The 15,000-nt window shown below is 44.4% G+C and overlaps 1 protein-coding gene across 2 annotated transcripts in view; it reads right to left on the bottom strand.

Annotated features, from left to right (window-relative positions):
* Nucleotides 1-15,000, bottom strand: part of ptpn4a (protein tyrosine phosphatase non-receptor type 4a) — a 115,460-nt gene that overhangs the window by 27,071 nt on the left and 73,389 nt on the right. For both annotated transcript variants that reach the window (XM_080456587.1, XM_080456588.1), the window contains exons 10-15: nucleotides 13,716-13,804; nucleotides 10,385-10,448; nucleotides 8,489-8,661; nucleotides 5,808-5,876; nucleotides 5,288-5,422; nucleotides 4,830-4,991 (exon numbers count right to left, since the gene is read on the bottom strand). In XM_080456587.1, coding sequence (XP_080312713.1) covers nucleotides 4,830-4,991; nucleotides 5,288-5,422; nucleotides 5,808-5,876; nucleotides 8,489-8,661; nucleotides 10,385-10,448; nucleotides 13,716-13,804 — 692 coding nt within the window. The remainder of the gene's footprint in view (nucleotides 1-4,829; nucleotides 4,992-5,287; nucleotides 5,423-5,807; nucleotides 5,877-8,488; nucleotides 8,662-10,384; nucleotides 10,449-13,715; nucleotides 13,805-15,000) is intronic.

Below are 15,000 nucleotides of genomic sequence, written 5' to 3'. Positions count from 1 at the left end.
GTATACCTTTATTTGCCACCCTTTCCATTCATTTCCTAGGCTTCAGTAACATTATAAAACAGACACACAATCATACTCCCAATACTCGAGAGGAATGTCACACACTATATAGTCTGATTGAAATTAGACCCAAAAAAGGCGCTAAATCTAAATGAGAAAATCCAACTTCATAGTATTTATTAATGCTTTCATTCTTTTGATGTTTTCATCGTTTCTTCTTTGAGCTTAATTGGTTTTAGGAATTTACCAGCTACAACCACACACACACACACACACACACACACGCACACAACTCCCGGTTCAGCCCTGTGTCGTATAACCCCTCAGCCATGCTACCCCGCCTGTAAACAGTCTTTTAACGGCCTGCTTTTCAAAGGGCTCATCTTTCCATTTAGGCCTGTTAAATGACATGGGCGAGGGTGTGTGAACCATTGGGAAAACCCACAAACACACAGGCAGACGGCTTAAAATCTGCAGTCTCAGCAGTACCACCAGACAGAGTGGCACTACCGCTGACGACTTCAATTAAAACCAAAAATTAAAAGGCTGACTTGTGTGTGTGTGTGTGTGTGTGCGTGTGTGGGGGGGGGGGGGATATTTATGAGGTGGGAGGTTTTAACAGTGGCATCTATTGCTGCACCACCAGGTCAAGAAAGAGCTTATTTGAAAGACTCTTGGTCCTACCCTATCCCTTGCCAGAGATCTGTTATTTTCGTGAAGCGCTGCCGTTCGAAAGACCACATATTCATCCCCGCCAGGAGGCCAGAACGGCCGAAGGTGAAGGATTATGTTTTCACCCACTTCTTTACACCTATAAACCTGTGATGTGATAATAAAGTCGATTCTGCGTCTGTCTGTCTGTCTGTCTGTCTGTCTGTCTGTTAGCAGCTAATCTCCGGCACCGCTGTACCGATTCCTTGGATCATGACGCAACTCCAGTGTGCCAGACTAGATTTTCGGCCATTTCACATTTTCTTCAAAAAATACTTTTTGCTACGACTCCTACAGATTTAGTCCAAAACTCAAATTGAACATAATTATCTCTGGAGTCATGTGATCAAGATTTATTTAGATGTCAGATTTAGCAGATTCCATTCCAATTGGCTATGACTTCCTTCCACCTGTGCGCCCTGGGTAGACAACCCGGCCTGGTGGGGATCTGCGCACCGCGGAGCACTTTTCTAGTTAAATCTGTTATAACCCACTAAAACCGGGAAAGCATCTGTGTCATTTTAGATTTTAGCGTTGGCTATTCAAAAATAGCAGATGTACAAACAAGCTCACAGTGCCTCACTGTCGCACTGCAAGCTTGTACATGATCTGCTATTTTTGAAACATTTTGAAATTGTGAGAACTACTGATTTAGAAGGCATTTGTAGAATCGGCCTCAGGTCTTAATGGGTTAAAGATGATGAACTTAAGGGGAGTGGCATGGAGAGAGAGAGAGAGAGAGAGAGAGAAAGAGAGAGCGAGCGAGAGCGAGAGAGAGATTTGGAGCCGAAAACGAGGAAAGGAGAGAAGGAGCAGCATGGCTACTATAATGAGAGACAACCTCTTCTAGCTTTCACAAAAAGATGCTTTTTATCAGCCCCTGTAGACACATCATCAGCTAACATTGCCTTTGCGGTTTTAATCTCTCCTGAAGAATGTACAGTCTTTTGTATATGGTATTTTCTTCTGACCATAATTTCTAGATTGACAACAATGTCACTTGTCACTGTCATTTGCTTTGGCAGCAATGAGTACTGAATTATTTCAAGTTGATGAAAGCCACTTGGGGGAAAAAAAGAAAAAAAAGCCACAGATCACACAATGTTCTCATTAGGAAATGTCCTATATCATCGCTGTTGGGTAGAAACCTTGTCCAAAACCATTTTTTATTATTATTGGAAAGTGAAAATAGCCCATCTACAAGGTCACAAGGTTGTGAGCTTGTAGATCGGCTATTTTCACTACTTTTATGCAACACTCTAGTATGATGAAGTAGGGCATTCAATTACGGAAAAACATAAAAAGTTGAAATGTGGAGATGTGAGGTTTTCTGCCCGACAGCAGTGGTGTAAAGTAACTAAGTACATTTACTCAAGTACTGTACTTAACTACAAGTTTGAGATACTTTTACTTTACTGGAGTATTTCCAATTGTCTATACTTTTACTTCTACTCCACTACATCTCAGAGGCAAATATTGTACTTTTACTCCACTACCATTCTTTGAAAACTTTTGTTACTAATTACTTTGCAGATATAAATGATTACATTATAAAACATACATAAACCAGATCTACAAGCTCACAACGCGTTGCGACGCGTTGTGAGCTTGTACATCTGCTATATTCAAAAACTTTAGTACTTTTACTTTTGGTACTTTAAGTACATTTTGATACCAATACTTTTGTACTTTTACTCAAGTAAATTCTGAATTCTGGACTTGTAACACAGTACCTTTACATTTGCAGTATTGATACTTTAACTTAAGTAAAACATTTGAGTACTTTTTCCACCACTGCCCGACAGCGACAATGTCCAACAGCCAGCTAGCGCGAGGAGGACACCATTATAATTTTGCCCACGCTGGGCCTGCAATACAAACAGCGAAACCTTCAATCAGTTGTGGTTTATCTGAGGCCAAAGCGTGTCAGGAGCCAGTGCGCTGTCGAGTGTGATTCCGTTGTATTTCAACATGAGCGGGTGTTGTTATCAGTGTGACCTCTAACAGCCTTTCTAAAAAAACACTGGTTTGTTTTAGCGCCAATTGGACATGAATGAGGTAATGGAAGGTCTTTGACCGGGGCATGAATCCAATTAGGCCACAGATTTTATTTTAGGACACGTTTTAGCAAATTCTCACGGTTCTACACTCTTGTTTTTTTCTGAGGCCAACAGAGTCAGCTAAACTGTAAAATACTGAGTGCTAAATTTAAGCCGGAGAGTTTACGGTGCGGGTACATTTTTTACACTCATTGTGGCAATGCTATACAGAGCATGTGAGCGGAGCGGAGCGGAGCGGAGCGAGACGATTGCTAACGTAGCGTGGAGCGGGTTTATAAAAAGGTTGGAGCGCTACTCGGAGCGAGGACCGCCTGCCGCTCCAAGCCGCTCCGGAAGGGGGCCGCCCACCGCATGTTTGAGCATGCCCGGTCGCACGGACTCAGACACACAGACATCCAGAAGTGCACAGCGCACGTCCTTGATCAAGATTTCATTCAAATTTAGCCTTTTTTTTTCTTCTTCTTTTTTTTGCTGTGAGCGGCCCGGTCTGAATGGGGCGAGAGGTGCGCAAATCAACGTGAGCGACGAGCGGGGGGGGGGGGGGGGGGGGGGGGGCGGGGGATCAACATGAGCGAATAGCGAGCGTGACAACAGCCCCCTGGAGCGACGAGCGGCATTTTCCCCCCGCTCCGCTCACATGCTCTGATGCTATACTGAAAAGGCATATTTTGTGTGTCTATGAGTGAGCGTGAGTGTGTTAGTGTGAGTGTGTTAGTGTGAGTGTGTGAGTGTGTGTTAGTGTGTGTGTGCGTGTGTGTGTGCGCGAGTGTGCGTGTGTGCGTGTGTGTGTGTTTAAGAGACACCTTTGACTTCTCCAAGCCTGATGATTTTCCAAATCCAAACCCAACCACTTAAGACGCGTTATTTTCTACTTTGTCATATGATGGTGTTGTGCAGGGAAAATAGCCGGTCTAAAGCTCACAACGCGTCGCTATTTTGAAAATCAACGACAATTTCCGCCTATATTTGCCATGCCCAAAATAGGGACGCCAGGGTTAATGTGGTTAAGGCCAATGTCTGTGGTCTGTGGTAATGTGCCGTAGACTGTGGGTTACTGTAGAGCCCACATGTCAATAACGGCATTGGTTCAATAGTCCCCAAGTTAAAGGGTGACACTACATAAAAAGAAAATTGTGTGTTCTTGTTGTTTTACTTTCTAAAGTATTTTTACACTTTTTTTTAAACGTCAGCAAGTACAGCTGTTAAAAAAAATAAAAGCAATATGTACAAAATAATACGGGCTTTACCAGTTTAAGAGCACAGTTAAATTCGAAAACCAAACTCTGAATTGAACTCGGAATATGTACTCTAACCCTAAGACTCTAGTTCTAGTTCAATAAAGAGCATTTGTGTTTGTTTGTGTGTGCGTGTGCGTGCGTGCGTGCGTGCGTGTGTAACCTGAGTTAACCCATGTCGTTACCACAGTCTGTGGTCTGAACAAACAACAATGTGTGTGTACTGTATGTGCACACAAACACACACACATCTCTTCCTCTATCCAGAAAGGCTGCGGTCGTAACAACATGATCCTCTGCAAACACTATTCATCATCACACAATGACACACTCACAGTGTCTCTTTCCTTTAATCTGGTATTATTGAGGTTAAGTTATTGTGATAAGTTATAATGTTACAATCGTTTGTTGTAACTCCTAATTATAGGCTAACATTTCTACACATACAATATACAGTAGAGTATTATAATATACAGTATTATTAGGGCATGAGTATGTGTACTGTCTGCATGTCTTGTTATGTATATTATGTCATGCTTTGGATTTGAACCCACAGCCCTTGTATTTGTCTCATTCAATCTGCAGTGTTTTGTGTTTGGTTGGTGTGTGTGTGTGTGTGTGTGTGTGTGTGTGTGTGTGTGTGTGTGTGTGTGTGTGTGTGTGTACGTGTACGTGTATGTGTATATGTGTGGTGTGTGGTGTGTGGTGTGTGTGTGTGTGTGTGTGTGTGTGTGTGTGTGTGTGTGTGTGTGTGTGTGTGTCTGTGTCTGTGTGTGTGTGTGTGTGTGTGTGTGTGTGTGTGTCCAGTATGGATGAGACTTACGGGGTGGAGTCCAGGCTGATGCTATTGGCCTGCGTGGACGATGCCGACTTGTGATTGGAGGAAAAGACGGGGAGGCTTGGCGAGGCGTGGATCACATGATCGACCAGGTGGCCCACGGACGACGGTCGCATACGCGTGCCCTCTTGTACGAACAGTGAATTCCTGCTCGACACACAAATGCACACACACACACACACACACAAATAACGAACAAAAACACAAGCATGAATGCAAGCACAAGCCTATTGTCAGACCACCAGTCTTAACCACTCCAGTCCATATTTTAGGCATTTCATTTCACTGAACGCCCGTCTTTATAGAACCATCAGCTCTGGAAGGTTCTTCCAGGAATTAAAAATGGTTCCTCTATGGGCATCACTCAGCTGGCACGGTTATCTTTCTGTGTGCACTGGACAGAATAGTGAACTAAAGTATGTTAGAAGGACGATGGCACTCACTGGTTGGGCGTTCCGGGAGGCGAGCGAGTGGGCAGGCTCTGAGTTTCTAGTCTCTCGTCTGATAGGCTGTTCCTGCTGACCGACTCCCAATCGGTCCCGCCCACCAGCTTCCTGACCAACGGCTTGCTGGGAGATCTGCTCAACCGAGGACACAAAACCAAATGATGTTTTTTTCAGCTTTCACAGAATTGTTACAGAACGCGTTGAATGCATCGAGGAATAAATTAGCCTTTATGGACCAATCATCAATACCCAATAAAATCCTCAGCGTTAATTTATCCTTTCGCAAAAAAAGTGTATATGTACATTTTGATTTTTTTTTTGGAATATAGAAAATGTTTGGAAAATGTTCAATAGTGTTTATATTTTGACCAAATATATATCAATTTGGGAGTACTTGGCACGAAATTGGTTGAGAACTGCCGATTTAGAAGGCGTTTGTAGAATTGGCCTCACGTCTTAATGGGTTAAGAGTTAAATTAACACTCAGGATTGCATCCAAAACACGATTGATGCTCACCTGGCAAAGACCCTGTCTTTAATACCCTTATCCTTTCCATACTGCACCGACTGCACCTCCGTCCGACCACTGGGGAGAAACAACACACAACTTTTGGACAGCTGCCCCACAGACATCGGTATGTGACACAACATTACAAACAGGCGATTATTCAAAATCTTCTTTTTTTCCATTCATATGAAATTAGGTATTACTTGTTGGGATTGACCCAATAGTTTTGTAACACCTTATAGAATGAATGTCGATTAAAAACCTGCTACTGAGAAAAACATTAATGGGAAAATAAAGTGATTCACTCTTTTGGTCAAACCCGTCCAAGACTGTATTGCATGTGAACGCTTGTGTATACAGTATGCGTATATTTGTGACTTTTGAGACAACATGATGTTATCATTCAATAACGTAAAGTGTTTTCATGAGTGCACCAGCCGACAGTAGAGCCTTCCAGTCAGGGGCTTTGACGTTTCAAAACCACCACCACCATTATTCAACAACAAAAGTTTTGTGGCATCGGCAAAATCGAAAATATCTCCCATAGAACTTTTATGAGCGATGGAAGCAAAACACATGGTGAAATACAACAGTGTGGGACACATCCCCAGAACACAGTGACACATGTCAGCACGCCATGTGACATTCAGCAATCAACACTAACATCTCACAAACTAAGACATTGGGAATGTCTTTGTTACAGCAAGCTTCGGGTGAACAAGAACAAAGCGATACAACAAGTGCCCATATCGCATCTAATCCCTTCACTTTAAAAACACATGCTTTGGCGTTCGGAGCGTATGTGCTAAACCGGCGCGTCAGTCAACATCTCAAGGGCAGAGACAGACATCAGAGCGGGCCCGCTGTAGAGTCCACACTCGCATCCCTGCTGCTCAATAATGCATCGTGAGGCCTGTCTCATCTGCCACCATTCACAGGGAGGGAAAAAAGATAACGTTAAAATCGAAGGGAGAGGAGGTAAAAAGAAAACGGAGCCCGACTGACGCCAGGTGTTTAGATCCGATGCCAATCGCAGCGCGGTGCATTGGGGCTTTGGCTTGTTGAGACTTTTGAAAAATAAATTCGCCTACAGTATAATGATATCCCCAAAACAGGGACGCCAGGTTGAAATCGGGACACATTGGCTTCTTGATGGCCAATACCGATGTTGTCAAAAGTTTAAAAAAAATTGCCGATATATCGTTCTGGCTCCAAACCTTGCTTGCTCAATAATGTATGGTGAGGCCTGTCATCTCATGCAAGGCGTTCACAGGGAGGAACAAAAACAATGATGTTAAAACCGAGGGAGGGGAGGTAAAAAAAAAAGACATCTGTGAATCAAAGTTGTCACCACACCAGGCGATGTCACACAATGCTGCGAGTGGGGTACAATCTTGGCCACGGTTCCTTTTGATTGTGTCTTACTTTTGTAAAGCCCCTCCCTTCCCACCCCCACCGAGGTGAGAGCTCAAACGAAAGGTGACGTGTATATCAACGACAGACGAGAGCTGTTTTGTTTGGGGGAAGAGATTTCAGAGTGCGTGTCGGTGATGTGACTCTCACTGAATAATTGAGAAGAACTCAGGGCTGACTCTGCTACTGATGCACGGTGCACTGCACACACACAAACGCATGCACGCCTGTGCAGACACACACGCAGACGCAAATGCATGCAGACACAAAAATGTCTTGCGTCTCAACAAAAACAGTTCCCTTTATTTTTTTTTAAGGGAAACCATAAATAATTGAGGTGTGGTTTTTCTCTGGGAGGGAAGCACGACAGGAGCCAGATAGCATCCCGTCCCTCTAGCTCCCAAACCGCTGACTTCTCATGACCCCGCAAACATTTCGTCTCTGTCGGGTGGAAACCTCATAATGTCCCAAACTGTTATTTTTCTGAATTCAAATTAAAAAAAGTAGCAGATCGAAAAAATCAAACCGATCAAGATCGACAGATGCAGATCTGCTACTTTTGATGCTTTTGTGTGACGCTGCAGAATGATCAAGTAGGGCGTTCATTTACAAAAGAAACTAAGAAACTAAATATGGAGATAGGAGTTTTCTGCCCGACAGCGGCGATTTACTCCCGTTGACATTTCACTGAGGCTGTTTGTGTGGAGGGGACACTTTACAATTTAGGCATTTAGCAGGCACTCCTATCCAGAGTGACTTACAGAGTGTAAGATCGGATCGTCATTCGTCACTGCCGGCAGAAACCTTGTAATCCCAAAACCGTTACTTGTCAGGAAATGTAAAAAAATAACCTGCGTTTCAATGTATCCAATGTGGCTATTATTTAGTCACAAGCTATTGTTTGTACTCATACATTTTCAAAAGCGAAAATAGCAGATCAATAAGCTTGTAGATCGGTATTTTCTCTGCTTTTTCACGACACTGTGTTACAAGTAGGGCATTAATTTACGTGAATATGAATAGCTGAATAGATGCAGCAGAGCTTTTTTTTATTTTTATACTTTTGCTCGTCTTGCACCTGGGCCACGGATGTGCGTGCACTACCTTCCTCATTCATTTACGAAAGACCACAAAAACTGGAGATTTCTTCCGGACATATATATGTATGTGATTGTCTATCTACTACCTCTCTGCATACACGTGTGAATAGCTGAGTGTGTGTACGCATGTGTCATCTTGTTTGTGTGTGTCATCTTGTGTGTGTGTGTCTCTCCTACCAGTATCTGAACTTGGAGCCCAGGGTGAAATAGTGTGCAAAGAAGTTCTTCTGAGGCGGTACTGGTCGGTCCAGCCTGAAGAAGGTGTGGTGCTCCACACACGCCTTCCATAGGTTCTTACAGGCCCTGTAGTTCACCATGTTGAAGCCCAGCAATGTCTCTCTGGTCTCACTCTAAAATGGAGGGATGTAGATTGAGGGGGGGAGAGAGAGAGAGAGAGAGAGAGAGAGAGAGAGAGAGAGAGAGAGAGAGAGAGAGACAGAGACAGAGACAGAGAGAAAGAGAGAGTGTGAGAGAGAGACATAATGGTTAAGTAAGCTTAGTCATGGCTGATTTCCATATTAAACAGGTTCACCAAGTGAAAACTGAACGTCATGCTCAAGAATTGAATAACGGTCGACTCCAACATAATGTTTTAACCATGTACTTCTCTCTAAAATCACACTAAATGGAGCTAAAATCATACGAAATGGAGGGACAAGGGAAACAGATCCAGATAAATGTCTACTTTCCCCCCTTAATTGAACGGTCGGAAGGATTACAAGAACTGAGACACGACCGATAATATTTTTGACATCTTAATGACCTTCACAAAAATATGTACGGCTCCTCTCTTTTCTGGACAGAGAGAGAGAATGAGACGGAAAGAGGGAGAGAGGAGGAGGAAGACGAGTGGTTAAGGGAGGTCTATTACAGCTGACTCCAATCTCTTATACAGTATGTTGGGAGGCCTTATGCTGCTGATGATGCTGATCTATGGAACAGAGGGACTGTGGTGTTATAAATGAAAAGAAAACAATCGACTGATTACATATTGAACGCAGTAACTCATGGAGGTTTCTCTGGCTTCTGGTAGCGGAAAAGAGAGAGGGGGGGGGGGACACATACTGAGAGGGAGGGGAGAGGAGAGGAGATACAATAGTTACTGTCTTCCTGTCCGGGGGACTAATTTTCATTCTGTCTCATTAGGGACTAATTCAGGTGGACACAATGAAACTTTATAGTACAGAACTGAACATCACACACACCACCAAAAAGGTTTTTACACAGTAAAATGATTACTTATACTAATACTTCATAAACATTGTAGTTGTTATGCATAATTATGAATATTTATAACAAGTGTTATGAAGCCTTATAAATGCATTATAATGCATTATAAATGTGCTTATAATGCATTATAGACCAGGGATTAATCTAACTCTGGCTGCAGACACGTACACACGCATACACACACACAGATACACACAAAATGAATTAAGCATTAAGAGAGTGCTAAACAGCAGGTCAGTAATGATACATGGTGAATAATAAATGCTGCTCAAGTGTAGTCCTGTGTGTGTGTGTGTGTGTGTGTGTGTGTGTGTGTGTGTGTGTGTGTGTGTGTGTGTGTGCGCGCGTGTGCGCGCGCGTGTGCGCACGCACGCACGTGTGTGTGTGTGTTTAAAAGCAACAAGCTCATTGATATCTGAGAAGACTCCATGGCTAAAGTAGGAGTACAGGAGTGTGTACTGTATATGTGTAGCACTGTATGTTTGTGGATTTGCATTGTTATTCCTTGGTGTCATTCATTGTGAGTGTGTGCGTGTGCATGTGCGTGATAACAAATTGTCCGACTGGCTAAAAGAAGGGCAAAACAATTAATGAAATAATGTTCTGTGTCTGCCATTATTGGCTGTCACTTTATATGGAAAAAAGCTGTCAGATATTATCCATAATTGTATCGTAGTCCGCTTGTGTCTAGCGCATACAGACAACCGTGACCATGATCTAGCGTTGCATTTTTTTGACTGATATATTTAGATTTTGAAATGATTTATGTCTTTAACTGAAAATCCAAACTAAGAAATTAAAATGTGTGTGTGTGTGTGTGTGTGTGTGTGTGTCTCCACGTACCACTTCTCTCCTCAGCTGGATGAAGAACTGCTTGCATTTGAAGGAGATCTTCACAATCTTCAGCCTAGAAAGACAGAAACACACCAGAGGACATGTTACGTGTCATGTGAGTGACAGGTGGCTGATGCAACATACATTCGTCTCACACAGTGCTCCAACCATTTTAACCCATTAAACCCATTCAATCCGGGAACTCATCTGTGTCATTTCAGATTTCTTTGGGATATTCAAAAATAGCAGATCTACAAGCACTCTCGAGTGGCGGTAGTGCTTTGCGTGAGAAATGTACCGCTGGACAAGATATCTGGAAGCTGTGCCCCGCTGGAAGGCCCAAAGGGATTCCATCATGCTGCTGTTGCAGTTGGACACGAGGTGTACTCTTTTGGAAAGCGTACTTTGTGGGATGGGGAACAGAAGATTGTCGTCTACATCTTCAACACGCTGTCTTTACGCTGGATGACATTGCCCCCAAGTGACAACTGGAATAGGAGAACATCTCCCCCCAACGCTCGGGGGCCACACAGCTGTGCCGATATTAGATACCGTCTACATTTGCGGGACCCAAGGGACCAATACAAAAACATCAGAGTGTTTGACACAAGAGACCACCGTACTATTATTCAACCTTGTTTGGTCATTCAACCTTTGCCTACAATAGAGAGCTCTATAGATTTGCAGACCACGGCTGTAATCTGTGGAAATGCAATCCAGATACATTCTCCTGGAATAAGGCTAAGCCTGAGGGGGAACGCCCGTTTATATCATATGGGACGTGCTGTTGCATGGTGGGAGATCGTATCATCATCTTTGGAGCATGGCGACATGATGGTGAATGTTATACTTATAACCTGTACATCTTAAGAGTTATCTCCTAGTCTGAAGATATTATGTAAGCTAGCAGTTATTAATTATGGTCTGGAGCAGCCGGAACTCCCACATGACATCAGGTTGGAACTGGCAGCCATGATTATCAAACGGCAATATCATCCCAGCACCGAGATCGAAGCCGATTCGTTGGACGGTTCTCAAGATACGTGAGGTTCAGATACACTCGCACGCCGACGACCCGGTGGAGTGGTTGTCCAGAACTGCCAATCCATCCAATATGCTCATATTTGGGCATCTATGGAGATGAAATCTCTGCGTCCGCCACATATCTCGAGAACCACCCGACCGATCAATTTCAAACTCGGTGGTGCCCAGCATTAAGTCGGTTGGATCAGCGGTTGTCCAAAACCGCTAACCCGACCAATATGCCCATATATAGGCATGCCCATATATACGATATGCCCATATTGGCATATATGGAGATGTGATTGTCGAGAACTGCCGATCCAACCCGCATGTCCATATGGCATGCCCGTATAATGCATATTATGGAGATGACCAATTGACCAAACATACAGCACAGAGATCCGGTTGTCCAGAACCGCCGGTCTGACCAACATGCCCACATATGGGCATATACTTATTAGGGTTGGGATCCAGAACCGAAGGAACCGGATCCAACACATTTGGAACCGTTTCCGGAACCGGTTTCATCACACTGTCAGCTACAGTATGTGGACTTCACGTCTGCTAGACAATTACAATCCTAGTGGTTCTCAAACTTGTTTAATTTCAAGGACTCTGAAAGGGTACAAATAGAACCATTTGTACCCTCTCAGAGTTACAGACTTCAAAGGGTCCATTTGGAACCCCCTATAGGAATCGTTAAAGGGAACCGTTAAGGAACCGGAATCGTTAAAATCCCAGAGGATCCAAACCCTAATACTGATGACATAATACTGATGATAACATAAGGGATCTCCATAATATTCCCAACTTGCATCATTCCCGACTTCCATCATTTCAGAGAATTATACACAAAAGCTGTGTGTTTAAAACCAACTTGTCTATGTGAATGTGGCTAATAAAGTGGAAGTGGCATTCTAACTTATTTTAAAAACAGAAGTACAAGAGCACGTGCAGATGCACACACACACAAATCCATGAAAAGAGGTCTGCTGATGAGCTAGCTAGCTGCATAATCCGCTCCTACAGCTCCAGTGCTGCTGTGACTCATCACTCCCTTCTAAATATACTTTAGCGCGTGCACACACACACACACACACACACACACACACACACACACACACACACACACACACACACACACACACACACACACACACACACACACACACACACACACACACACACACACACACACACACACACACACACACACACACACACACACACACACACACAGAGTGTGAGTCATTGCCCCATCTAACTGTGGTTCATTTGTCAGGCTGCCGTGAACATAAATAGGAACAAGGAAAAAATCCACAAGGTTCTCTGTCTCTCTCTCTCTTTTGATTTATTCAGTGTCTCTCTCATTATATGGAGCCCCCGTCCCACTATCTCAACTCCATATCTGTGAAAAGAACACGAGAGAGAGAGAGATAGAGAGGTGTACAGTATGGGAACGAAAGGCTTATAAGTGAAAAGGAGTAAGGGAGACAGAGGGAGAAAGCTGAAGAAAAAGAGAAGACAAGGGTGTGCAGTCCATATCACATCTTTCTACTGTATTTATCTTCTCTCTCTCTCTCTCTCGCCTAGTGACGACAGTTGACAGCTGTTTAGGACACCACTGTTGGGTTCTAAATTTGGTCTGACTGGACACACACAAGCATGCGCGCGCACACACACACACACACACACAGAACAGCAACTGACCACTGAACCAACAGGGCACAGCAGCTGGTCTGCCTGTGAACTGTAAAGAGTTGGTGGCAGGATGGACTGTGTGTGTGTGTGTGTGTGTGTGTGTGTGTGTGTGTGTGTGTGTGTGTGTGTGTGTGTGTGTGTGTGTGTGTGTGTGTGTGTGTGTGTGTGTGTGTGAGAGAGAGAGAGAGAGAAATGAGAGTGGAGGACAGACAGAGGGGAAATGTCACATTTCCAAGAAACGCGCTTCAGCGCTCAGAGTTCTCCAGTGGGATAAAGCTCATGGTATTGAGCTTTATCCCTGTCCTGAGGAATAGAAAGCGGCTAAGGTTCATGGCGAGGAGAGACCACTGCTTTCCCCGCTGCAGCAGGAGGCAGAGAAGTTCAGAAAGGCTCAACTTGGCCGCTGCCGCTGTGCAGTGAGACGGAGCGGCAGCCAGCCAGAAGCAGACCTGGGTGTTTTAAATTTACAGTATATATACAAAGCGGAAAAATACAGCAGTGGAAATCGCTGCCTCCCCCTGGTGTGAATCCAGCCTTACTGTATATAGCCCTCCACAACCGACAGAAGAAACCAGGAATATATTCTCGTTTGTAATTGTGTGTGTGTTTCACTCACCATGGGAAGCAGTTGATCCGTACCCTGTTCTTGTAAATCACGACCCCTGCTGACATCACCCCAATCAGAATCTCTGTGTTACTCTGGTCCTGAGACGATGGAGGGAGGGAGAGAGGGAGAAAGGGAGGGAGGGAGAGAGGGAGAGAGGGAGAGAGAGGGGGTAGGAGACGGGGAAGACAAAATTGAGAACAAGGACATACATAAATACTCTGTGGCACTGTTGAACTTTTGAGCAGTGAATCCAGGATTATGTTGAAACCTCTGAGCGGGGGATGGAGCTCAGACCATTTCTGTGTTGTCACTGCTGTTGTGTCCTACAGACTCACCCGCCATTAAGGAGCCCCCACGGGAGGACGTAGAGCCTTCGTCCTACTCCTCCCGCCCAACACTCCCTGCTGACAGGTGCCGCCCCCAGCCCGTAGAATTGCGTGCAGTGACAATTATCGCCCTCCCCGCCCCCGGCTTCCCTCCCCCCGAACACGAGCCAATTGTGTTTCGTGCAGACGCTCGACAAAGCCAGATGTACCGCGGTGGATTTGAACCCACAGCCTCCACGACGGTGGTCAGGAACTTTACCACTGCGTCACCCGAGCGCCTCGCCAAAGCGGCTTTTAAAGTATAAATCGCCTTATAGAATGATGTACTGTGACTCATGGAATTTGCCACATTGCCTTGTTGGATTATTCAATGGAAGTTATCGTCACATAATTATTCACCATTTGATTCATAAAAAGCATATCCAAACACTAGAAAATAAATAAAAATAAATAAATCAAATTATATAAATTCAACCCCCCCCGCCCCCACACACACACACACACAAATAAAAAGAAGGGCCAACTGGGAGACCCTCACCCCCTGCTTTGAGTATCACTGCACTGTCTAGCTAAAGACACTAAAACAAAACAGAAATTGTCTTTACACTTTTTCAACACACAAAACGGTTGTGCTCCTCACAAGCCAGTAGGGTAAAACAGCAGTGGCAATACTGAAATGTGTGGGGAGGGTTAATTGGCGAGCCCAGTGAGAGCAGTTTACATTGAGTGGACAACACAGGCTGCATAATCTGGACGCTTACTGGGAAAATAAGGAAGGGGTGTAATGGGGGAAGGAGGTGGGGGAGGGAAGGTGGTGTTAAAGAGGGAGGGAGGGGCCTGGATTGAGGTCACAGACACACAAACACATATTTAGCAGGGCACATGGCTTTGGCTGCGGTACGCCGCTGATGGGCCAAACTTCATGGCGCAACACACAGACAGACAGAGAGACAGGCAGGCAGGCAGGC

The sequence above is a fragment of the Gymnoscopelus braueri genome, assembly GCF_963280865.1.
Source record: "Gymnoscopelus braueri genome assembly, chromosome: 18".
Lineage (NCBI taxonomy): Eukaryota > Metazoa > Chordata > Actinopteri > Myctophiformes > Myctophidae > Gymnoscopelus > Gymnoscopelus braueri.
Note: the sequence above shows the minus strand (reverse complement) of the source record. Positions and strands in the feature narration are given on the sequence as shown.